The sequence below is a fragment of the Cetorhinus maximus genome, chromosome 3, assembly GCF_964194155.1.
Source record: "Cetorhinus maximus chromosome 3, sCetMax3.hap1.1, whole genome shotgun sequence".
NCBI classification, from domain to species: Eukaryota; Metazoa; Chordata; class Chondrichthyes; order Lamniformes; family Cetorhinidae; genus Cetorhinus; species Cetorhinus maximus.
The window spans coordinates 118,019,442-118,044,223 of NC_135881.1; the positions used below are offsets into that span (position 1 = coordinate 118,019,442).

The window sequence follows — 24,782 nt, forward strand, 5'->3', positions numbered from 1 at the left end:
AAACTAGTTATACAATTCCCAATTCACACTCAAACAAAAGCTACTTTTACAAAAACGCTTTCTGATTATTACTGAATTGTAAATAAAGTTATTGGTCCATCTCTAATCTGTGTGGTAATATCCACTATTTCAAAAAGAATTTCATACCTTAGTTTTAAGACTATGTTAAATCCAGAAAATAGATAACAAACAAATGGGACATAGTTAACCCCTCACTCATGAACTGCAAGAATCTGGAAGAGAAAGAAGTACCATTTCCATTAACAGAATACTTAGGCTGGAATGAACAAGTCCTCAATTTTTATGTTGGGATTCAACACATGGAACCTCCACTGTCATATCACCAAGGGAGATCCCTAGGAAGGTTCCCTAGTTTGCCTGCAAATGGTTGGGCCAATAGGGACCTATTATCCATGTTTGTGGCTCCATAGTGTAAGACAGAGAGGTACTGACCCCTTAAAAAAATTTGAAACAAAGCCTTCACACCCAGACCTTCAGGCTCACAGATCTTGCTCCCAGCCTGGTCTCTCACGTGTTCTCCACCTGACCCTGTTCCCTGTTGGGATAATATGTCTGGTCTGAACAAGAGTACTCCATCTCCATATACTGAAAGCCCAGGGCACAGGAACTCCAATATTCAATTCAATACTCACCTCAACATTCCTTACCGACAATAGCTTTTACAAAACAGGTGGAAACTTTACGTTCATGGTTCCTCCTGGAGTCTTGGACAGAAGGTTGGATCCCAACATATTTGTGTCCCAGTGCTTTTGATTTTTTTGGGCTATGGTCCTTGTGATTTGATATTATGGATATTTAAATTATTGCCAATTTTTTACTCTGAATGAAAATGCACCTAAAAGGACAAAGACAGCGGGAGTATGGGAACACAAGCAAATGCAAGTTCCCCCAAGTCACACACCATCCTGACTTGGAAGTACTGAAATACTACACTGTTACTCGGTCAAATCCTGGAATTCCCTCCCTAAAGGCGTTCTGGGCGTACCTACACCACATGGTCTACAGTGGTTCAAGAAGGTGCTTGCCATCACCTTCTCAAGCAAAAATGGGGAGGCAGCATCATCGTGGCCATGTCACTGGACTAGTAATCCAGAGGCCCAGGCTAATAGTCTCGGGGCATGGGTTCAAAACCTATCACGACAGCTGATGAAATTTTAAATTCAGTTAATAAGTCTGGAATTATAAGCTAGTCTCAGTAATGGTGATCATGAAACCATTGTTGATTGTCGCAAAAACCCACCTAGTCCACTATTGCCCATTAGGGAAGGAAATCTGCCGTTCTTACCTGGTCTGACATTCATGTGACTCCAGGTCCCACAGTAATGTGGTTGACTCTTAAATACCCTCTGAAATGGCCGAGCAAGCCACTTAGTCGTATCAAACCACTATGAAGTTTAATTCCCTTCCTAACAGCACTGTGGGTGTACCTATACCACATGGACTGCAGCGGTTCAAGAAGGCAGCTCACCACCACCTTCTCAAGGGCAATTAGGAGTGGTCTAAATCCCCACTGACCCAAAACTGAACTGGACCAGCCACATTAATACTGTGGCTACAAGAGCAGGTCAGAGGCTAGGAATCCTGCCGTGAGTAACTCACTCTTGACTCCCCAAAACCTGTCCCCTATCTAGGCACAAGTCAGGAGTGTGATGGAATACTCCCAACTTGCCTGGATGAGTGCGGCTCCCACAACACTCAAGAAGCTCAGCACCATCCAGGACAAAGCAGCCTGCTTGATTGGCATTCCATTCACCACCTTAAACATTGACTCCCTCCACCAGGAATGCACAGAGGCAGCAGTGTGTACCATCTACAAAATGCACTGCAGCAATTCACCAAGGCCCCTTTAACAGCGCCTTCCAGCCCCGTGACCTCTAACACTTGGAAGGAAAAGAGCAGCAGATGCATGGCAATACCACCACCTCCAAGCCACACCCCATGTTGACTTGAAAGTATATGGCCATTCCTTCACTGTTGCTGGATCAAAATCCTGGAACTCCTGTAAGAATTTCCATTCCTGTCCCCTCTTACAATAGTTCTTGGACTCCAGGAATTACGAGAACAAAATGCTCGCGACACAGGGTTTGGCTCAACCTCAGACTCATTTGCTTATTGAACTCACAAATTCCCTCCACTACAAAACCCTCTGTGATTTGACCAGAATTAACAGCAGTATCTCATAGTACAAACCCCGATACAAAAGGTTGACTGAAATTTACAAAATACCTCACAACACAAATCCCTTGCTGATTTAGGTGAAAATTAAAATCACCCACACAACTGGCTGTCCCCGGTGTTGATTGTGGGCCTGGATGTGGAAATGACCGATCCCCATCCTTCTTCTCCTTGACTGCGGTGTCTGCTCTCCAATGTTGTCCACTTTTATGATGATTCATATCACACTGTCACAGGCACAGATCCTGTTACCATTCTGCTGAGTCGTCCAATGCTTCGCACCTCTTTACCTTGGGTTATTCAATGCCCTGTTCTAGACAGGACTGTATGGTCATAGTCAATTCTTCTGCTGTTTACACAACAGAAAACAATGTGCTCCCCTCCCCATGGTGAGGGCTACCTGGCTCCAAGGTTGACTGAGGTGTGAATGTTCCTTTCATTCCTGGCAGGAGCTAATTGGGTTATGTAATGGCAGTTTCTCTGTGCCATTGTCCATGACAATGGCTCTCTTAGTCTCTTAAACAAAACAAAAACAGAATTACCTGGAAAAACTCAGCAAGTCTGGCAGCATCGGCGGAGAAGAAATCAGTTAACGTTTCGAGCCTCCATGGCCCTTCGGCAGAACTGCCTGCCGAAGGGCCATGGAGGCTCGAAACGTTAACTGATTTCTTCTCCGCTGATGCTGCCAGACTTGCTGAGTTTTTCCAGGTAATTCTGTTTTTGTTTTGTTTTGGATTTCCAGCATCCGCAGTAGCTTTTAGCTTTTTGTTTTTATCTCTTAGTCTCTTGTTGAGCCAGAGTTTCAGTTAGCTCCCCCTCTGTGAGTTACAGTTAACCCCTTAATGGCTGATCAGTTCACCTCTGCGTGCAGTTTTGAGGTTTAGCTGTTTTATATTCTTACAGCTCGGGGGTCATGTCCTTCACTCCCTTCCTAATAGCAATGTGGGTGTACCTACCACACATGGACGGCAGTGGTTCATGAAGGTGGCTCACCACCACCTTCTCAAGGGCAATTAGGGGTGGGAAATAAATGCTGGTGTGGCCAGCGATGCCCAAATCCCATGAAAGGATAAATAACAAAAAACAAATCCAATTCAGTCTTGGATGACTGCATGAAGCACTTCTGCATTACTGTAAGAGTTTATGACATCATCAAAAACATACAAGTGTGTTACAGATTTACAGGTCTTTCTATCTGTTACTTAGTTCATCAATGACCAGATCACACATGTGAATACATTATGGAGAGATCACATCTTCCAACTTTTTAAAAGTCCAATGTAGCAGACAGCTTTATTGCAATGTATGCCATGCAAATTCAATCTGGAAAAAAAAGCTGTTTCTGCTGAAGTTCATTGTCAAGTGATAGGAGAAAAGTAAAATAGCAATTGAATAATGTTCCTCAACTATTCCAAGAGGGCTCCTGCTGTAACTTTAGTGGAAGCCCACTGGAATTGCTGTAAACTTAGCTGGGACCCTGTTGAACTGGGTCCAGGCTGCAGGACAAATTTTCTGGGATGGTCTGTGGGGAGAGAGTCACCAAATGTAGCTAAATGTAATCTCTGTGAAGAAGTGGTGTCATCCTAAATCAGTAGTTCCCATGACCTGGCATCATCAGTGTAACCTTGGAGGCTGGTACATGATGAACAGGGATGTATTGGTGCAATAAAGATCTCGAGCTGAAGCACACCTCAACCAGGACGATCCAGGCCAAAGAAACAATTTGTACCCTGAAGACTTCTAGTAGAGAAACTACTTTCTTAATGTCTTGTCAAATATTTGGGCACCAATGTTCCTGTATTGCAAAGTGGGTCACAATAGTCCTTCTGAATCTGGAATCCAGACGCCCAATTTCCTGGAAACTTGGGGAGGGCGGGCATCCAAGATGTGAGCAACGGTCTCATGCTATTTAGGTGCCCTCCCTCAGCCCCTTATTTTCTGGTGGGATCAGTGTTAGAGGAGAAATTGCTTTGACCATGGCCTATAGAATTTCAGACATAAGCCTTCTGATACTCTTTATAAATAAACACACATAGATTGAACCTGTAGTCATCACTGAAAATTACTATTTTACAAAAAAAAGTTAGTCGAAAAAAATTAGCTGGTAAATGCAGAATACACACTCAAGCATTTTGGAATGTTTTGCCTTAACTATGGCATAAGAATAGCATAAGTCAATTCATGGGTAACTAATATGTGCTAGTTTTACACTAAAACCAGTACATGTGAGTGTCCTTGATCTTTACGCAGCTTTAAAAGGAAATCTTTTTGTGGAGGCGGGAAACTAAATTCATATTTTGCATCAGACTTCACGAGAGAAAAGATGCTGTCAATATAGCAGTGAAGGAGGAGGGCAGTGGAGAAAGTTGATTGGATAAAATAGAAAAAAGAGGCATTGAAAAAAATCACCCTGTCTCGGTGGGATGTGGGATGCATCCCCGGTCGTTGAGGGAAGTAAGGGTGGAAAATTTGGAGATCCTGGCAACAATATTTTAATACTACTTAGATATGAGAGTAGTGCTGGAGGTCTGGGGGTTTGCAAATGTTACACCACACTTCTAAAAAGAGGAGAGGGATAAACCTCGCAATTACAGCACCTGAAAGGTGTGATATGACCTACTTCAGACAGAGGCACTTCAAAGGAAAAGATGCAATGCAAACTGAACTGTAATCTCCTGTGGTTGTGGAGATAATGGAAAATGATAATCATCTCAATCGAAACCACCACCCGTTAAGTCATATCCCAGACTGTGAACATGAACTGAAAACAGATCTAGGCGAAAGACATGTTTGTTTTTCCCTTCCAGGAATACACAAGGATAGGGGTTTAAAAAAGCAAACTGTAGGTCTAGTTCTGTGTGTTGGTCTGGTGTTCTTTCTGGTGTGTGTGTATGCTGTGAAGGTCACAGCTGAAGAACACCAACTGGGCGTCCCTGCAGTTTGTAGGTAAAAAGTCTTTCTCTCTGATTGCTGGAAGCAAGTCACAAGTCAGCAAAGCTACAGTTGAAAAGGAAACAGGACAACAACTTTTAGCTAACCTGCAGAACCAAGAATCTCCAAACCAACTGCTCAACTACCAAAGTCTGCGCTACTGGAATCACGCCAACTTAACAGCCACAATGTTTCACCATCTACTCCTCACAGACAAGCCAAAGGATTGATTTGCATATCTTTTTAACTTTTATTTTTGGACTCAATTTCTCATTTCTAATCATTAATAATGTATGTGTTTTTATTATTTTTTCTCACATTTAGTAATAAACTTACTCTTTCTTTAACTCAAGAAAGCCTGGTTAAATTAGTTCCTTTTAAAACATAAATACATCTCGACTGGAACAAGGTAACCACGAGGAAAGGGATCCTTTTTAAATTAACCTTGTTGCGGCCAACTGAGGAGGTTGAATAAAGAAAGGGAGCCAGTTAATCCCTCCTCACCTAGGAGCGTAACAATTTAGGGTACCTCGTCCGGGATCAAAACAAATTGGGGGACCTCGCCCAGAGACCAGTTGTAACAGGTTAGGAATAAAAGCCAGCATGGATTTATTAAAGGCAAATTGTGTTTGACTAACTTGATTGAGTTCTTGAGAAGTGTTAAATGATTCATTTTGGTAAAAAGAATAAGGAGAGGCAATGGCTGTTATTTTACAGCTCCCAATCAGAAGACAATGGAGGAGGGGGTGGCAGTCATAGAATCACGAGGGGTGGTACCATGATAGATCTCTGTCGCAACACTGAGGTCACATTTTACCAATGGCGGACAACAACTCATGGGCATGGAGCTTGCTTTCTTGAAATAGACAATTGACAGGTTAAGGATGAGCATTAAGGATCCAACAGACCGAATGTTGATGGGTCCCTCCACATTTTAGGAGGAGTGTATGGGCATCAGGGGGCATTAGAGCCATGGCAGGTTTTTAAGGGCAGCAGTCAGGCAGCAGCTGAGGTCATTGCTGCAAAAGGGAGCCATTGGGTTGGGCAAATTGCCTTCATAGGACATCTGGTGCAGCACTGTCTGAGCGGTTAGCATGGAGAAGGGGGAGTTGAGGAGCCATTGATATGGGGTTGAGCCCCCATCCTGCCATTAGACATCTGACAGGGGGATCAATTGAGACAGGCCTGACAGGGGAATGTGATGGGTAGCATTGCAGCTTGCTATTCCTTTCCAAGGAGATGCTGCGGCCTCAACACTTTTGCAATTACATGGTGGGCTCTCCCTCCTCAGCATCCTACCATCACAGTTAACCAGTTGATGACTTCTAAGAGACCAAGGTGTCGTTCACATCCTTGCAGAATGTAGAAGATTGTTGATGCACTTGCACACAGCAGCCAGGTTCTCCAGATGAGCCCATGACTGCTTATTTCCCCCGCGACCTCTCTCCAGGCTTGCTTGGATAGGCAGTTAGGTCCCTTCTTTTGGGCCCTGAGGAAGAGGACCTCCCACCTTGCCTGAGGAGCCTAGAGGAGATCACACAGGCCTATCACAACCTGCTCCTGGTTCCACCTTCCCTACCCTGTCAGATTACATAAAATCCTGGCCGATATAAACTAAATGGCATGGTAGAAGGAAGATCCTGGGTGGTCTCGCAGTTCAATGGCTACTCCCTACATGAACTCCTCGAGGCTACTCGGGTAAGGTGAGAGGTCCTCTTCCTCAGGGATCAAAGAAAGAGTCCTCACTGCCTAATCAGTGGTTTATGGAAATTTATCATATTTTCCTTGCATTTATACTCTTTGACTTTCTTTATAAAAATAAGGATCCTGTGTGCCTCCTCAACAGCCTTCATAGCTTGCTCTGCCACCTTTAATGCTTGTGTATGTATGTCCCAGATCTCTCTGTTCCTGTATCCCATTTAAAATTGTACCATTTAGTTTATATTGGCCAGGATTTTATGTGGGCTGATAGGGCAACAAAGACGGAACCCGAAACAGGTTGGAGTATTGTGGCCAATTCTGGGCGCCAAACTTTAGGGAAGATGGCAATGCTTTAGAGAGGGTGCAGAAGAGATTTACTAAAACTGAGTCAGCAATGGAAGACTTCAGTTCCATCGAGAGATTGGAGAATCAGGGGTTGTTCTCCTTACAGTGGAGAAAGTTAAGGGAAGATTTGATAAAGAGGTTCAAAATCTTAAATGGCTTTGATAGAGTAATTGGGGAGAAACCTGTTTACTGTGAGAAAAGGGTCAGTAACCAGATGGCACAGATTTAAGGTTATGGCAAAAGAACCAGAGGAATACATCAGGAAAACTAATTTTACCCAGCAAGTTGTAATCATCTGGAGTGCAGTGACTGAAAGGGTAGTGGATTAAAAATTATTCAATAATAATTTTTAAAAACAAATTGGATAAATATTTGAAGAGCAAAACCTTGCAGGGCTATGAGGAATGAACAGGGGAGTGTGACGAATTGGGTAGCTTTCAAAGAGTGTAATGAACACCAGTGGCTAACTGATCTCCTTCTGTGCTTATCATTCTATGATTCTGAGGGCGGAACCGTCCCAGATTTGCACTCAGTGCAGTAGCGAGCGGGAAAAAGAATATTTTACCCGCTGGCTGCAATGATGGCTTTTCACGCCGTATCACCCCAGTGCCATCTCATTAATCATGTATTCCAGGGAAACATGCCGATTCGCTGGCCACACCGTCACCTCACTGCTTTCTCACACCGGGCGCCTTATTTAAAGCACAGCCGCGCACACACCCACTTCCAGCCCAGGACTGCTACACAGAAGACAGGGCCCTGAAAGGCAAGAAGACTGCAGCCAGCGAATTCAATGTGGTGTCCCTGAAATGCCTTTTGGACACCCTGGAGGCCTGCCATGATGTCCTCTACCCCAGCTCTGGCTGCAGGAGGGGCAACAACATCATCAATCCAGCTTGGGAGGTGGTGGTCAGTTCCATCGCCCTGCAAAATAGGACAGCCACCCAGTGCTGAAAGAAGATGAATGATCTCCTCCGTTCCACCAAGCTAAGTCACACTTTTCATCACTCTCAACTCACACACTCACAAACCCATCACACATCCACAGGGATCTCACTCACTGCCAATTCAAGGGACATCACCATTCATTCTCTCACACAAACCTTCATCGTCCTCATCCTGCCCATGGCACCACTCACTACCCACACATGCCAGACATACTTATCATCTGGCCTGCCAGGCATCCTTCTTACACCCTCTCCATCTGTATTCATGCAGGACAAGTTGGCATACAACAAAAGGGAGAGGTTGCAGACTGTGGAGGAATTCCTGAAATCAAGGTCCTCATGGACTTTGAAAATAGAGTCATCCAGCTGGGCGGCGAGGATCTGGACCATTCCTGTGCTGACGCTGAGGTCAGTGGTGCTCAACCAAATGTGCATCCAGCAGTGCAACATCCATCAGACAACCATCCTGTGAGTGATGTATCCTGTTTCACAGGCCACTGCCATGCACTAATTATCTCTCCCTGCTTTTGCAAGCACATCTGGGAAATAGTCAAGGGAGCCCTGTCAGGAAGGTATAATAATTCTCATAATGTTATTGGATTTTATTGTAAAGTAGAGTAATATCGGGGTCGCGTCTATGTGTTTGGGTGTGTGACTTAATTGAATTAAAGGCAGCTGGTCTGAAGGCTTTGATGTGTTAGAATTAAGCTAGGTTTGAAATGTTAAGTAGGTAAACATAAGGGTAAAGGGAACATTTGCATTTTTAAATAAACCAGACTAGATTTATTTCAAAGGTAGGGGTGAAATGTGTACCCTAGCCAGGAAAAGTAAGAAACAGTGTGTTTATTTTTCCCAAAGATTACTGGTAAAATTGATACTATGAGAGATTTTTATTATCAGAGAGGTAAAGTCCAAAAACATAGTGAAACAATGGGAATTTGCATTCAAAGGGAAAAATACGTATAAAGGAGCGAAGGCTGTGTGTAAGGGAAGGAATTCTAAGACCTAACCAAGTATGAAATGCCTCCAGCATCTAAGCTTTAAGCTGCTGTTTCCAAAGAACTGAAGTTAAGAAAACTCACTTTGAATTCAACTGGTTCAGGGTATTGTATGTCACCTTGCCTGGGTCTTTTAAAATCTATGTGCCTTAACCTACTGTTGCCTTAATGAAAGTGTAACCAGAGTTAGATTAATTAGGGGATTTAGAAGTTATCATAGTAATAATTTGTAGATCTATGTATGTATTTAAAATCATTTCTTCTATTAATAAAGGTTTAATTTAGTTTTGTAAGAAACCTATAAGACTTGGTGGTCTTATTACTATGAAATTCAAGGCTCACATCTCGAAATTTATACAAATTGCAAAATAAGTTGTGGCAGTTGTTTCAAATTTCCCTCTGGGATTGATCAGCTAAGCATTTACCATCGGCTGTGCTAAAACAGTCCATGACCCAGGCCTTCGACTCAAGCCCCGAAGACACCTCAGAAGAGGAATCTGCTGGAATCCTCATTAAAGACCCATCACAGCGCTCATACACACTCTCCGCCAGTGCAGAGGCACACACCTCGGTGGGACTAAGCTTTGGAGTAGCCTTGGGGTTACAATCTGGTGAGGACATCGCACTTTCTGATCCGCAGCAGGCAGAGACAGGGACTTCCCAGGTTTCCTGCACTTAGAAGACTGCTGGAGACCAGAAATCTGCTGAGTCTGAGTCAGATGATGAGCCTCTGGACTCAGCCATACCTCAGTTGCTGGAGCTGCAAACGTAAACTTGGGAACATCAGGAAGGGATGTCCGCTGCACTCCTCAGATTGCAAGGCACAATGCAGCAGCCTGTCCACCTTCAATCTGAGGTTATAGTGCCGGCATGCCAATGCACCGAGGTCAACACTGGTAGGATGGCAGCCACCGTGGAGACCTTTGTCCCGGACATTGGTCCTGTAATGCTGCACAGGCTGAACTCCATTGCTGATGCCATAGTTGGCCTCCAACAGTGTCAATGCGAGGGGGGTGCGGGGGCAGCTTGATCTCACTCCAGCTTCCCCTTCTCCTCAAGGAGTCAGCCAGGGGCCCTTGGGCACCCTTAGGGAGAAGGATCAGCAGGTGCATGCCCCGGGGCCATCCATTCAGGTGACTCTGGGAGTATCCGACCCATCCGAATCCCTCTTGCCGTGAGTCCAACAACACCAGCTCCACAGGCCGAGGAGAGTGCCACTGCCACACAGCAGGATCCCAAAAGCAGGCCAGGCCCCTCCAGGTCTCGCTCCTCCAGAGGACGCCAGTCAAGGTCATCACAGACAGGGCGTTGCAGTCAGCAGGCTGTCTCTGCCTCCACTGTGGATGCCGGGGGAGCACCAAGACATGTTTAGGAAGGTCAAGAAGATGTACTTACACAGCCTGGGCATGGGTGTTAATTACTTGTACATAATGTTGACTTTGTTAAAAAAAACTCCCAAGAATGTCTCCCTGGCTATGGCTCCTTGTTATGATGAGCAGTGTACGTGTCACTCAGATGTCAAAGCTTGGTTCCTGCACAAGATTAAGGCAGGTATCTCAGTCCAGGGCCTCATCCCTGTGCTTTGTGCAACCTTCCCAGCACACTGATGGTGCACCTTCAACTGTCACTGGTCATATCAGTCACGCCTGCACCTTGATAGGGCTTCTCATTGCTGTTCTATCATTCTTTGCATGTGCTCCCAGCACCTTTGAGGTGGGGCTGGCCCGCCATCCCATCAGCATCTGTGTCCGATGACAGTGTATTCCTGAAGGGTTCAGCGCCATAGGATCAAGAGAAGTTAACGTTTCCCCGCTGCATCGCCATGATACGACCCTGTTCAGAGAGCACAAGTGATCTGCCGTCAGCCAGACAGGAGTCAGACATTCACATTGGCTATGTGAGGATCTATGGGGTATCCCCACTGCATGTCATCATCATCCTCCTGGAATGTAGGAACTATGGGCATCCGCTGCATCTCCATGACAGGAGCCTTATCACAGAAAGAATGTGCACTGCCATTGGCCAGACAGGAGCCAAACATTAACAGATGCAATGTGAGGATCTATGGTGTCTCCTCACTGCATGTTGTCATCATCCTCCACGAATCTAGCAGTTATGAGTGCCTCCTGAACGTTCCTGCCTCGTCTGGCCAGTGCAGTGGCCTCATCGAAGTCATCCTTGCCTTCGAGGACCTCCTTATCCTCATTCCCATCGACATCCTCCTCATCGGAGGAGACTTGCAGCTCCTCAGCCAACTCCTCTCCCCCTTGCAGCGCCAGCTTGTGAAGGGCACAGTGGACGATGATGATGCGTGACATCCTCTGTGGACTGTATTTCAGGGCTCCACTAGACCGGTCCAGGCATCTGATGGTTTACTCCACCAAGATGCGAATTGCAGCACGAGCCTCATTTTACCTTCGCTCTGCTGCAGTCTGAGGCTGCCGCACGAGTGCCATCAGCTACACCCTCTACGGGTAGTCCTTGACCCCGGGGAGCAATCCTGCAACCTTTTTGGACCCTGGAAGACATCAGGGATCTGAGACCTATTGAGAATGTGGGAGTTATGGACACTCCGTGGGAACCGTGCCCTGACCTGCAGGATGCGTTTGTAATGGTTGCGCACCAGCTGAACATTCAGCAGGTGGAAGTCCTCGCTGGTGACGTAGTCGACCGCTTGCCACGGAGATCTGAGTGCCACATGAGTGCAGTTGTTGTCACCCTGCACCTGTGGAAAACCTGAGATCTGGGAAAATCCCAGCTCTTTTGCTTCCTGGCTTCCCTGACCCTAGAGGAAATGCACAAAGTTGTGTGCCTTGGCGAAAATGGCATCCGTGACCTCATGGATGCATTTGTCTGTGGAGGCTTGTGATATCCCACAGAGGTCACCAATGGAGCCCTGAAAGGACCCACTGGCATAGAAATTGAATGCTGTGGTCACTTTCATTGCCGTGGGCAGTGGATTCCGTCCATGTCCCCATGGCGCCAAATCCCGCAGAAAGTGGCAGATGTGACCAACCAATTCCCTGGACATATATAGTCTTTGGCGAGACTGGTTCTCAGTCATCTTCGGGAATTAAAGGCGACGTCTATAGACCCTGGGTGTCGACTAGTGACAGCTCATTGTGGCTCTTCGGCAGTGTGTATGGGAGCCCCAGCCACCCCTTCTTCCTGAGCGTGCTGCTCCTCCCTCTGCCCAGCCAGGCACCCCTGTCGCTCTCTTCTCCTTCATCTCTGCTCTCTGTAAGCCATGAGGCATACTGCTAGGCCACCAGGCTCCATGCTCCTGATGTACTCCCCCTGCAGGATGAAAGAGTGAGACGTGTGGGTTAGCTTGGCTGTACTAAGAACCTGTTTTGGTCAAGTCTGAAGGCCCCTTAATGCATCTTAGAGAGTGCTGGCCACCACTTGGATGGGCAGTGTTTAGTGCGCTGCATGGCTGCCTGAAACATCATCCACTCCGCCCCACTCCACCTGACTGATTGGCAGCAGCTTTGCCCACTGGACTGCATGCTGTGCTCTCAGCTCAGGCACAGGCATGCTCCTAACCCGCACTGTAAGGCTGCACTGTTAGCTTAAACCATGGGGAAGACTGGTTCAAACCTGAATGATGACATTGCAAGTGGCTGTGAGCATCTCCACCAGTGACTGCTCCATCGCTAGGTTTCGCAAGCAGATTACACAACTTGCCCAGTCATCCAAGTGCTCTACAGTCCACTAAAATGCTGATTAGTTTGCAGTCTGTGCCCAAGGGGTGAAAAGCTCTGACGCACTTGGTGGCCTCTGCGTTGCTTGAATGGGCAGATAAGCTAGGGGCCCAACTCAAAACATGTTAATGTGGCTGTGGCTGAATTGTCTCAGCTGTGGAGGAATGGTCACTTTATACAAAATTTCCCTAATGGCTGCTTTCTTCCTCCCCTGCCCCGCCCCACACCCCCCACCCCACATGTGCTTGTGAACTACCATCAACCGCAGTGCAGCCCTTGCCCTGGCACTGCACTGTCAGCCAGCTGGAAAAATGCAACTTGCCTGTGCCCTCGCCTGAATGCCTGGCGCCACAAGCTTGAGGTCTAACAGGTGACCCTCCTGAGTGCTGCGCAATGTTCCTGTGCATTCACCTTTGAGTTTCCATCGAAGTGCGGCTCACCAGGTACATGCCTTATAAATGCTGTTGTGAAACACATTGGTGTGCAATCATACCGACTCAGGTGATGCAGCATGAGGGGATGAATCCAGCGAACAGGGCTCATAATGACATCCAGCGGGAAACACGGCTCGCCATTGACAGGCAGAGCGGATGATTGCAAACTGGTTTCACAATGTCGTGAAACCAATTTTTGGCCTTCCCACCATATTGTTCACTCGTGCCTGCCATGATGCCCAATGCCAGCGGGCATGGAAAATTCCACCCTGAGGATCCTCTGATGAATCCCTTTGCTACTAAGTGAGCTAGCTTTGTCCCCCATTAAAAGGACAGTTCTCGTGAGCTTTCTGTATTTACGTCAGTGATGAGCTGGTGTAGATTTACACTCAAATATTCAGATACAACATGGCCCAAAGTCACCTTACAGCAAAACAGCTGAGAATCCTGGAGTTGTGTGACAATTTTATTTGCAATTTTTCTTGCATTTTTATTTTTCAGATCTGCTCTACAGCTGTTAGCCTCAATGCACCTGAAATTTTAGACATCTTGGTGACAATACTATCATTGATATTATGCTTTAGTATTTTAGACACCTCTGTGCACAAGCCATTAAAAGCAGGTGTGTAAGGTATTTCTATAAAAGGTAATGTGGCCAATTTTCTCGGGGACGCTGCATCTGTGTGCTGGATTGAGTTAATGTGCCTAAAGTATGTCAACCTATGCAGCCTTGAAGTGCCTAAATGTGATGGGCTAGTAAATTCAAAGCTATTTAACAGAATCACAGAATTGCTATGGCAAAGAAGGGGGCCATTCGGCCCATCATGTCTGCAAGAGGAACGAGATGGAATTAAGAGTCTCAGGGCCCTTTTTGTCCTGACGTTTGCATCTGGGTAATAGGCAATTTCTGGGGGCATTTGTTATGAAAATATTTCCATTATTTATTGTGAATTGAGATGATTTTAAATAAATGTTACGTTTTAAACTCTGAATTCAGTTCAGTTCTCATAGGTTACCATGTAAGAACTATTATAGAAATCTCCACTATATAGGAATACGACATTGTAAAATATCATATCCAGGCTACTGTTAACTAAATCATTGTACTGTATTTTAGGTGTGGCTCCTCTTCATGCTCATTCTCCATTTGCAGCAGCAGGCGAGAGATTATCACCAACCCTCAGAGCTTCAAACAAGTTGCCACGCCACAGGCCACTTAATCGAACACACTCTGCGCCACTCCCACAAAGCACACAGGCCCTGGCACAACTGGTTGTTCAACAGCAACATCAACAGTTCCTGGAAAAACAAAAGCAGTACCAGCAGCAGATGCAGTTGACCAAGGTCAGTGCTTCTTTTGTGTCAACAGTGAGTGGCAACTGGCATTTAAAATGTGCATGCCCATGGAAAACCACTGAACACATCCTTCTTTACTCAAGCATGAGCTTAATAAACTTAAAGTGAATCTGAACCTGGCAGTTTGCATTGAAAAATAGTTCATATTTAACATAAAATAAAAATAGAAAATGCTGGAGATATTCCAGCGGTCTGGCAGCGTCGGTGGAGAAAGAAACAGAGTCAATTGGTGGAATTTAGTGTAATCCCTGCACCACCACACTGCCCCGCCTCCCCACCCCCACTGCCACCTTGGGAGCAGGTTGGGAGGCAGGAGGTGGCTGGATAATGGAGTATAAAGAGCCCGTCACCTTCCCGACTCCTCCCAATTAAGTCCAGGGCAGGAAAGTTCAAGGATGGCCTTCCCTCCTGGAGGCCAATTGAAGCCCTTAACCTGTCACCCCTGGCATTGTACCAGTGGCAAGGATGCCATTGCCATGTGGGCAAGCCACCACATATACAGTGGCAGGCAATCGTGCAACCTGGCAGGGTCGTCCTTCCTATTTGGAAACCCTATGCCCAATGGAGGGATCCGGTGGTGGCAAGGGCTGTCCCCACAGGAAGATACCCCTGCCCCTTACACTGACCACCTCACCCTCCCACCACTCCACTCGCCGGGGAATGCCTGAATGGCCTTGGTGCATCCATTCCATTTAAATGTTTTCTGGGGCTCATTCGTCAATCCTTCTCCTGGGGTCCACTGAAGTACCAGCAGTGGTTATTGCTTCTGGCTGTGCTGCTGGTTCTGAAGAGCTGCCAGCCTCTGATTAACCAACAGCTCTCAGAGGCAGGACATCCACCCTGGAGGACTCAGGAGCCCCGACAGAAGACAGCAGATTGCCTGATTGGCCTTTCATTGCATCGAGGCACCCGGAAATGGCCACAGCAAGGGTGCCATCAGCTCTTCAGTTAGTGGATGGGCCCACCACCACAACTATTTAAATTCCGCCCAATGTTTCAGATGGATGATATTTCATCAGAATGATATTTAATATGCAGGAGACTGACATGCCTGCCAGCCCTTGAGGCAACTGTGGTTCTCCTTCAGTTGTTAACTGTCACATACAGCAGGATGTAAGGTGGGTAGATGGTCTACATAATATTTTATCTAAAGGTTATATAATGAACAAAATCAGACCAAAGGACTACCATTCCTCTGTTTGGAGCAAGAATGTGACAACTACAGTTTCTTTAAAAGCTGTATTGGTGAAAACAATAATTTCCTAGAATTGAACATTAAGAAGGCCAAAACTATTGTCCATGCACCACTTCCGCCACCATACCCCCACCTCCCCTACCTCCAACAAACTCTGTTTCCCCTTCTGCTGACTTTATCCCGCTTCCCGTCCACTATCACAGACTGAACGAGGCTATTTGCAATTTCACAGTCTTGTCTGACGCTGAGCTGAGCTTCCATCCTCATAACCAGCTCTCCTTAATAAAGACTGACAACATCCAACTCCAAAACATCTTCCACCTATGCTCCTGCTTTAACCCGTCTGCTGCAGAAATCCTTATCCACTTCTTGATTTCACTGTTCCAATTCTCTTATGGCCAGCATCCCATCCTCTTTTTCTCTGCAAAAACTTAATCTCATCCAAATATGCACAAAGTCCTACTCACCTATCACCCCTGTGCTTGCAGATCTGCATTAGGCCCCAGTTCATCAATATCCCAAATTTGAAATTCCCATCCTTTTGCTCAAATGCCTTCATAGTTTTAGTCTTCTCTGTATTTCTGTAACCACCTTCAGCCCAGCAATGCTCTGAGAACTACAACTCTAGCCTGCTACATATCCCACTCTCCTTTCATCCTTCGCAGTTGAATCTTCAATCATCTAGACCTGAAGTTCTAGAACACCCTTAGCCTCTGTACCTCTGTCTCCTTCTTTAACACCCTTGTTCAAACCCATATTTTGACCAACATTTTAGTCACCCTTCCTAATATGGCCTTCTTTGGTTTGACAATAGCCTTTGGCAGATTATGCTTCTGTGGAATCATCATGAGAAGCTCCTGTGTTTAAATCTGCTATATAAATGTCTTGTCACTCATCACAGTCTAGTCATTAAACATGGGACCTCTCTGGCCCTTATGATTCAACTAATTGCTGAGTAAATTGAAAGGCATTTGCAATGCTTTAAATATCATTAAAAGCACTTTATTTATTTCAGTAACCTCTGCTTCTTGTTCTTACTCGTGAACTGTTGATTTGCACACCAGCCTTTTGAGTTGATGTTTGTTTTCACTACTGCTAGATTTTTACAGGAGGGTTAGGATTTTAAAAGATGTGTTGAACTGCTCATTGATACCAACATAAAAACGTTACGCCCTGCATGACACTTACACAGGCCCTGTGTTCTTGGGCCAGAGAGAAGGCTATGTCTCCCACCTGCTGAGGCAGACAGGTATTACTTTCTTTGATGTGCTTTCTACTGAGCCTCATGCAGTCCTTCAGTGGCTCATTTAGTTGCATTCCTTCTCTCTCTCTCTGAAACTACTGTGGCTTAGAGAGCCCTGTAAATTATGTCCATTTTAATTTCCTGAATTGAAGCAGTTGTACATGAAAAATGGAAATTGTTGCAGGCTTATAACAGTAAATTTCACTCTTGTGTGAAAAGGCAATGGAGCTCTCTGCCTATTAACTTTTGTTTGATGAAATGCTATAAATAAAGTGACAGAATCAAGTTTTATATCTTCATCCTTAATTGTTTGCATTACCAGCGCTATACTATTACTGTGGAACTCATAAACATATACAACTGTAAGAAAGTCATTTTATTTTTTTTTAAAAATGATTATATTACAACAACAACAATTTGCATTTATATAACACCTATAATCAAATTAAATGTCCCGGGGGCTTCAATGGAGCATTATGAAATAAAATTTAACACTGTGTCACATACAGAGAAATTTGGGCAGATGGCCAAAAGCTTGCTCATAGAGGTAGGTTTTAAGGGCATCTTAAAGGAGGAAAGAGAGGTGGAGAAGTTTAGGGAGGGAATTCCAGAGCTTAATGTCCAGGCAGCTGAAGGCACGGCTACCAATGGTGGAATTAAAATCAGGGAAGTTCAAGAGGACAAAATTAGAGGATTACAGATACCTTGGAGGGTTATGAAGCTTGAGAAGATTAGAGATAGGGAAGGATTGGAAAACTAAGATGAGAATTTTAAAATCAAGGTGTTGCTTAACTGGGAGTCAATATAGGTAAGCAACCACAGGGGCAATGGATGAATGGGTTTTGGTGCAAATTAGGACATAGACAACAGAGTTTTGGATAAATGCAATTTATGAAGTGTAGAACATGGGTGCCAACTAGGAGTGCATTGGAAGTGGCAGTTCTAGGGGTAACAGAGGCATGGTTGAGTGTCTCATCAGCAGATAAGCTGAGGCAGGGACAGAGTCAGGCAATGTTACGGAGGTGGAAACGGACTGTCTTATTGCAGGTGCGGATGTGTAGTTCATCTTAGGGTCAAGTAAGACACCACAGTTGCTAACAGCCTGGTTTAGTCGTGGATAGTTGCCAGGGAGAGGACACTTAAGAAGATATCAATGAGGTTGTGTGGCATATTGGGCTAAGAAGAATTGTCGATTGTGCTTTAACATCTTTGGTTAAGTTCCAGGCTGGACTGATGGGTTAAATACTTTTAGTTAATTTTTATTGTGTGTTCATCACTGGCAGCATACCCAAACTGAATAGCAAATACAAAAATATGTATATATTGCTGTGTATCTGCATTTAGAGACAGGCAGAACCACCAAATTAGATAGTTTCCTTTCCTGCCTCCAGAGGCCACAACCCAGTGTAAACTCTGGGGTACTATGCTTTCGGAGGTGAAAGTGATCAATAGACAAACTAATTGAAATAGTCAGGAGAAAACTTTTGTCTTCATTGGCTGGACAGTAACCTAGTTTGCCAACTCATTGTACAACCCACTTCATTTTTGCTACATTCATTTCAATGGAATGAAACTGATAGTTCCTATGGCAAGTGAGTGGTCTGCTCAGGCAACCCAGTCAGGATATGAAGATGGCAATTTATCCCTAAAACCCTTGACAGCAAAGAAGCTTTTCCATCAGTAGGCTGCAAAGCCCTTCTTGAACACTGGGGAAGATAGAAACGTCAATGACACAGCCTGGAAATTTCCTCTTTAAAGCTATAGTGACAGAGCAGGAGCAGCTCTGAGGAAATTTGCAGCCATTTAGGAGACAGTTTTGGTGAATTCACTGGTCATAAGTCAATGTTGCAGAAAATGCAATGCCTCATAAGTAAAGTGGCTTTCGTAGCCACTGAACTGGGAACCAGCATTGGAGAACAACCTCTGGAAGTAGTTCTCCTTTGTAAAGCAACTTAAATAAAATGAGTTAGGGTGATCTCAAATCATTCCCAGGTTTAGCAGGTCATAACACTAATCTAATTAGCACTAGCTGAGCAAGCTGACTCTATTATGTTAATGACAGATGTGGCGAGGAATGGAACACAATTTTTTCGTGCAGTGGGGCTTGCTCTTCCATGGTCTGAGCTAAACGGTGGTAATAGGCTTGTAAAGAAAGATTGATAATGATTCTACGGACTGGATTTTTGTGAGGATGTGGGAAAGTTGCACCAGGAAATTTCCTAGCCCCGCAGACCCGTCCCCTTCAAACGAGCCCCCACCCACCATATTTTTACTCTGCGGGATTGTGGGTAGGATGGATTTGAGCCCACCACCTCTAGAGGCAATTTGGAAGTGGCCATGGAAGCGGGTGAGTGAGGAGGTTAGAAGACACGCCTCGGTTTTCTCAGACTGGCCCATTTGTAGTATAGGCAGTTAGGCCCTCTAGCTCATGCCCTTCACACCTCCTCAGCAGCCCGCCCTACCCCCATGCCTCCTCCATGTGTCTCATGTCCCCTTACAACCCTATATATAGAACCAATGAACCAGAACCAATAACAGTGGCGTGTTTGAAATGCTCATGAAAAAAATCCAAAGAACACCCAAAAAAAATCTACTTTCAAAAAAACTGCTGCTCTTCCAAATTTATAAAAGTGTCGATTAGATGCAGCCATTGATAGTATCAAAACAGAAGCTTTCCCCCTTCACACCTATTAATCTTGTTCAAATAAACATGCAGACATTGAGATACCACATTAAATAAAATAATAACTTCTTAAACCTCATAAAGATGTCAATCAGTCGAAGCTAACACTCCCCCTCAAGCTGACTAAACAGATCCCCTGCTGAGCTGATTCCAGTAGTGAGTCTTGGAGCTCAGCCAAACATTCATAATGAGACCACCTGGAGAAACAAATGTCTGGCCATCTGATAAAGGGGGTATAAGATGGCATTAAGGGGGCATGGGGAAATGAAGGGGGATGGAGAGGATATGATAGGGTATAGGGGATATAAGGGGACATGGGGATATGAGTGGAGAAGGGAGGAGGGAATGGAGGGGCATGGGTAAGACCTTTTAGACTTAGCTGTCAAAATGTTCCTGAACCTAGACTATGGTTCAAGGCTGCTCTGAGGAGTTGTGAACCATGAGTCCTTGAGAAGCTGGCCCCACTCCATGAAAATTGTGGGTGGTGTGATATGCCTAACCCAAAATGGAGCCAGCCGGGTTGGGAGTGCAGGATACAGGCTCACAACTGGTACCCTTATCCCAGGCCAGCAATAACTGCCAGCACCAGAAATGGGGTCAGGAATCCACAAATTGGGTCCTGCCTGTCATTTTTAAAGGCCTCTGGAGTTGGCCTGATTCTGTGAAACTCTCGGCCTACAAATTCATGCTGCTAGTATGATAAACTGAATAGACAGAAATCACTGATCTGTGTGCCTGAATTTTTAACATGCGCTTCCAGCAGTATTTCCCAAAATTCAACACTAATCAGTATTGTACCTAACCTGAGAATGCTTATTGTTGTCTCTAGACAAAAAATATCACTAAAAATGTGCTCTTCAACATCATCCTCAATCAGTTTACAAGCAGAGGAAAGGAAAACATTTTTCTCCAGTGTTAGGTAGCATTGCTGATTTGAGGAATCACTGATGAGGCAAGTTAGCTTGGCAGAATGGCCTTTACTCACTATGACCCAATGTTTCCCTATATATTTAGGTCTAATTTTCCATCTTTAATTTTCCCTCCACTGTTCTCCATTTGCTACTCAAGTTGAACAGTTGGCATGTATTTTGTATTGTTCTATGGCTAGGCCAAAGCTAGGTATCTTCCATAATGCTGGGTCATAACTGTGCTCAAACAGCTTGGTTAGGGGAGCAGCTAGCTCGAGGTGCACAAGTCTTCAACACCACAACCAGTATATTTTTGTGCACTCAGACTTGTCTTAATGCAAAGTGGAGTGAATTGAATTATATAGACACTGGAATTAACGAAGATGGGAGCCGTTGAAGGATGCCAAATATAATTTTTGCTGCAGAGGCTGTATTTTCCCGATTCAACAGATCCACCTCGGTAGAAAGTATTCCTTCAGATCCCGTTTTCGCTCTGGGGGAGCCGAGGTGTGATACAGTTGGGCCCACCACCACCAGATGCAGAACAGAGGTGGCCACAGGGGATGCCAAATGTTGAGATGAGCTGATTAAAAGGCCGGCTCGGTTCTTGGGGACTTTGTCTCAGTTGTTTCATTAAATTTTAGGCTTTCTAACCCTCACCCCTCATACCAGCATTGACTCCCCAAGCCACCACCATACCCTCCTACCAACTTAATGCCAACCCTTGCACCCCACCCACCGCCATGGTTCCTTATAGCCCCCTGCCAACATAAGGCCAACTCATGCCAACCCATACCACCCTTAGGCCTTACACCCTCCATGCCAACTCAACCAGTATTAACCATGGACAGACTTCAGGAGTCATGTTGAGATTAAACAAAATAAAGGTCTAAATTCCTATCACAATCTTAACTATATGAAAAAAGCTCCCACTCATGAAAGCCCATTCAAAACTTCTAAATCTCCTCAAGTGCTTAATCTCTTTCAAATATAAACTTCTATTCATAAACCTACATCAAAGACAGTTAATTGTTTGATAAACACTTTCAGCTGTCAATCAAACAGTGAACTTAGGACACCCCTTCTGACATAATTATAGCTTTTGGAAAACAACCAACTGTCACAATGACATAATGATGGCACTTGGGAAAATGTCAACAAACAACTATTGTCACTCCTAGAACAGAGTTATTTGAACTCTCACTGACATCGGTAACCTGTTTTTTTTTAGTTTTTAAAGGGCTGGGGAATTAAATAATTTCCCAAAATGACAGTTCTACAGATCTTATCCGCCCTTCAAGAGCATTTATGTCTACTCTAAAAATTTGTGACTCCCACACTGCGGGTTGAGGCCCTTGTTACAGTGAAAATGCTGTTCGTTTGAACTCAGCACTGAAAGCTCTGAAAGCTGAAAGAGAGAAAACTGAAAGCTGCAGCACAGAGGGATTTGGGGGCCCTCAGGCATGAATCACAAAAAGCTAGCATGCAAGTTCAGCAGGTAAAAGGGAAGGCAAATGGAATGTTGGCCTTTATTTCAAAGGGAATGAAGTATAAAAATAGGAAGGTCTTGCTAAAACTATCCAAGGCACTAATTAGACCACACCTAGAATACTGTGAACAGTTTTGGTCCCCTTATCTAAGGTTTTCTCTCATGTCTGAAGCACACCCTGCCATTTTCTACCACCGGAGAAGATCTGTTGTAAAAGGAGGCGGCACTTCCACATGCGGGTCCTGCCATTTTTAAAAGTCCACAGAGTCTCCATAAGTCCGCAAAATTCCAGGCCTAGATGTTTGAAAACTCTTCAGGCTTGTTTTTCACATTTGTGCGATGATTTGCCAGCTCCTTGAAAGCTATCGAATCAGTCCCACTCCACCATTTCTCCATAGCTCTGCAAAGATTTCCTTTTTAAGTATATGTTAAACTCCCTTTTGAAAGCTACTATTGAATCCGCTTCCGCCACACTCTCAGGCAGTGCATTCCAGATCACAACAACTCGCGACATAAAATAAATTCTCCCCATCTTGCTTATGGTTCATTTGCCAATTTCATTAAATCTGTATCCTCTGGTTACCACTCCTCTTACCAGTAGATATTGTTTTTCCTTATCTACTCTATCAAAACCCCTCCCAATATTTTCTCATGTTCCTGGTACCATTTTGGTAAATTCTCTACCTTGCTTTCCTCCTTAAGTCACTTCTTAAAATCTATTTCTTTAACCAAGCTTTTTGTCATTTGACCTAATTATTAATTGTATCAATTGATATTAAGTGCATTCCGGTGCAAGGCATTGATTGGATGCTACTTGAGCACACGTAAAGAGACACGTAGATCTTGTGACACTGTGGTAACATTCCTACCCATGGGCCAGAAGCTCCAGGTTTAGGTCCCACTTCAGGACTTGATGGCCATGGAAGGTGTGTTCATAATGTGGCCATTCAGGTGGATTATCAGCCTATAAATCCTCCCAGCATGCCTGATGGCAGGCACTAAGAGCAGGAGAGACTCCATAAGACCAAAAGATGTAGGAGCAGAAGTAGGCCATTCAGCCCATCAGGTCTGCTCCGCCATTCAATGAGACCATGGCTGATCTGATAGTCCTCAATTCTACTTTGCTACCTTTTCCCCATAACCCTTGGTTCCCTTATTGATTAAAAATCTGCCTATCTCAGCCTTGAATATACTTAACGACCCAACCTCTACAGCTCTCTGCGGTAAGGAATTCCACAGATTCACTACTGAGAGAAGAAATTCCTCCTCATCTCTGTCTTAAATGGGTGACCCCCTTACTCTGAGATTATGCCCACTGTTCATAGACTCTCCCCCAAGGGGAAACAACCCCTCAGCATTTACCCTGTCAAGCCCTCTAAGAATCTTATATGTTTCAATAAGGCTGCCTCTCATTCTTCTAAACTCCAATGAATACAGGCCCAACCTACTCAACTTCTCCACATAAGAAAATCCATCCATACCCAGGATCAACCTAGTGAACCTTCTCTGGACTGCCTCCAATGCCAATATATCTTTCCTTAGATAAGGGGACCAAAACTGATCACACTATTCTAGGTGTGGTCTAATTAGTGCCTTGTATAGATTTAGCAAGACTTTCCTAATTTTATACTCCATTCCCTTTGAAATAAAGGCCAACATTTCATTTCCCTTCCCAATTACCTGCTGAACTTGTATGATAGCTTTTTGTGATTCATGCATGAGGGCACCCAAATACTCTGTGCTGCAGCTTTCTGCAGTCTTTCTCCATTTAAATAATATTCAGCTCCTCTATTCTTCCTGCCAAAGTGCATAACCTCACATGTTCTCACATTTTATTCTGCCAAGTTTTTGCCCACTCACTTAACCTGTCTATATCCCTCTGTAGACTCTTTGTGTCATCCTCGCCATGTGCCTTCCTACCTATTTTTGTGTCATCTTCAAACTTGGCAATAGTACATTCACTTTCCTCATCCAAGTCATTAATATATATTGTAAATAATTGTGGTCCCAGCACTGATCCCTGTGGCACTCCACTAGTTACAGGTTGCCATCCTGAAAATGCCCCCCTTATCCCAACTCTCTGTCTTCTATTAGTTAGCCAATCCTCTATCTATGCTGATATACTACCCTCAACACATGGGCTCTTATCTTATTAAGTAGCCTTAGGTGCAGTACCTTATCAAACGCCTTTTGGAAATCTAAATATATTACATCTACTGGTTCCCCTCAGCCATGCTATAGAAGGCAACGGCAAACCACTTTAGTACTTCGCCAAGTATAATCATGGACTAATCCAGTAGAAGTCTATGGCTGCCAATGTCCTCTTATGGCATGGTACCTGAAGAAGGAGGATAATATGTAAATAGATACTTACTGACAAAGGAGTAGAATGGAGTCAGGAGATATATACCTGCAATGTTTCATTCTATGAATAAATCTATTCCAAGTAAAGCCTTGCTCTGGTTTCTTCTTTCACCAATTATCTATCAGGAGTATAACAATGATAACTCCTTATGTGGTTCGGCATCATATTTTGTTTTTGTTGTTGTTATTGTAAATCTCTTCTATATGTTCTCTGCACCTATTCGAGGTTGGTACTCAGAATTGGACACAATATTCTCACTGAGACTCAACCAATATTTTATGAAGGGT

At 44.6% G+C, this 24,782-nt stretch overlaps 1 protein-coding gene across 2 annotated transcripts in view; it reads left to right on the plus strand.

The window, feature by feature from the left end:
• Positions 1-24,782, plus strand: part of LOC144678862 (histone deacetylase 9-like) — a 635,070-nt gene that overhangs the window by 285,617 nt on the left and 324,671 nt on the right. For both annotated transcript variants that reach the window (XM_078538855.1, XM_078538856.1), the window contains exon 10: positions 14,374-14,600. In XM_078538855.1, coding sequence (XP_078394981.1) covers positions 14,374-14,600 — 227 coding nt within the window. The remainder of the gene's footprint in view (positions 1-14,373; positions 14,601-24,782) is intronic.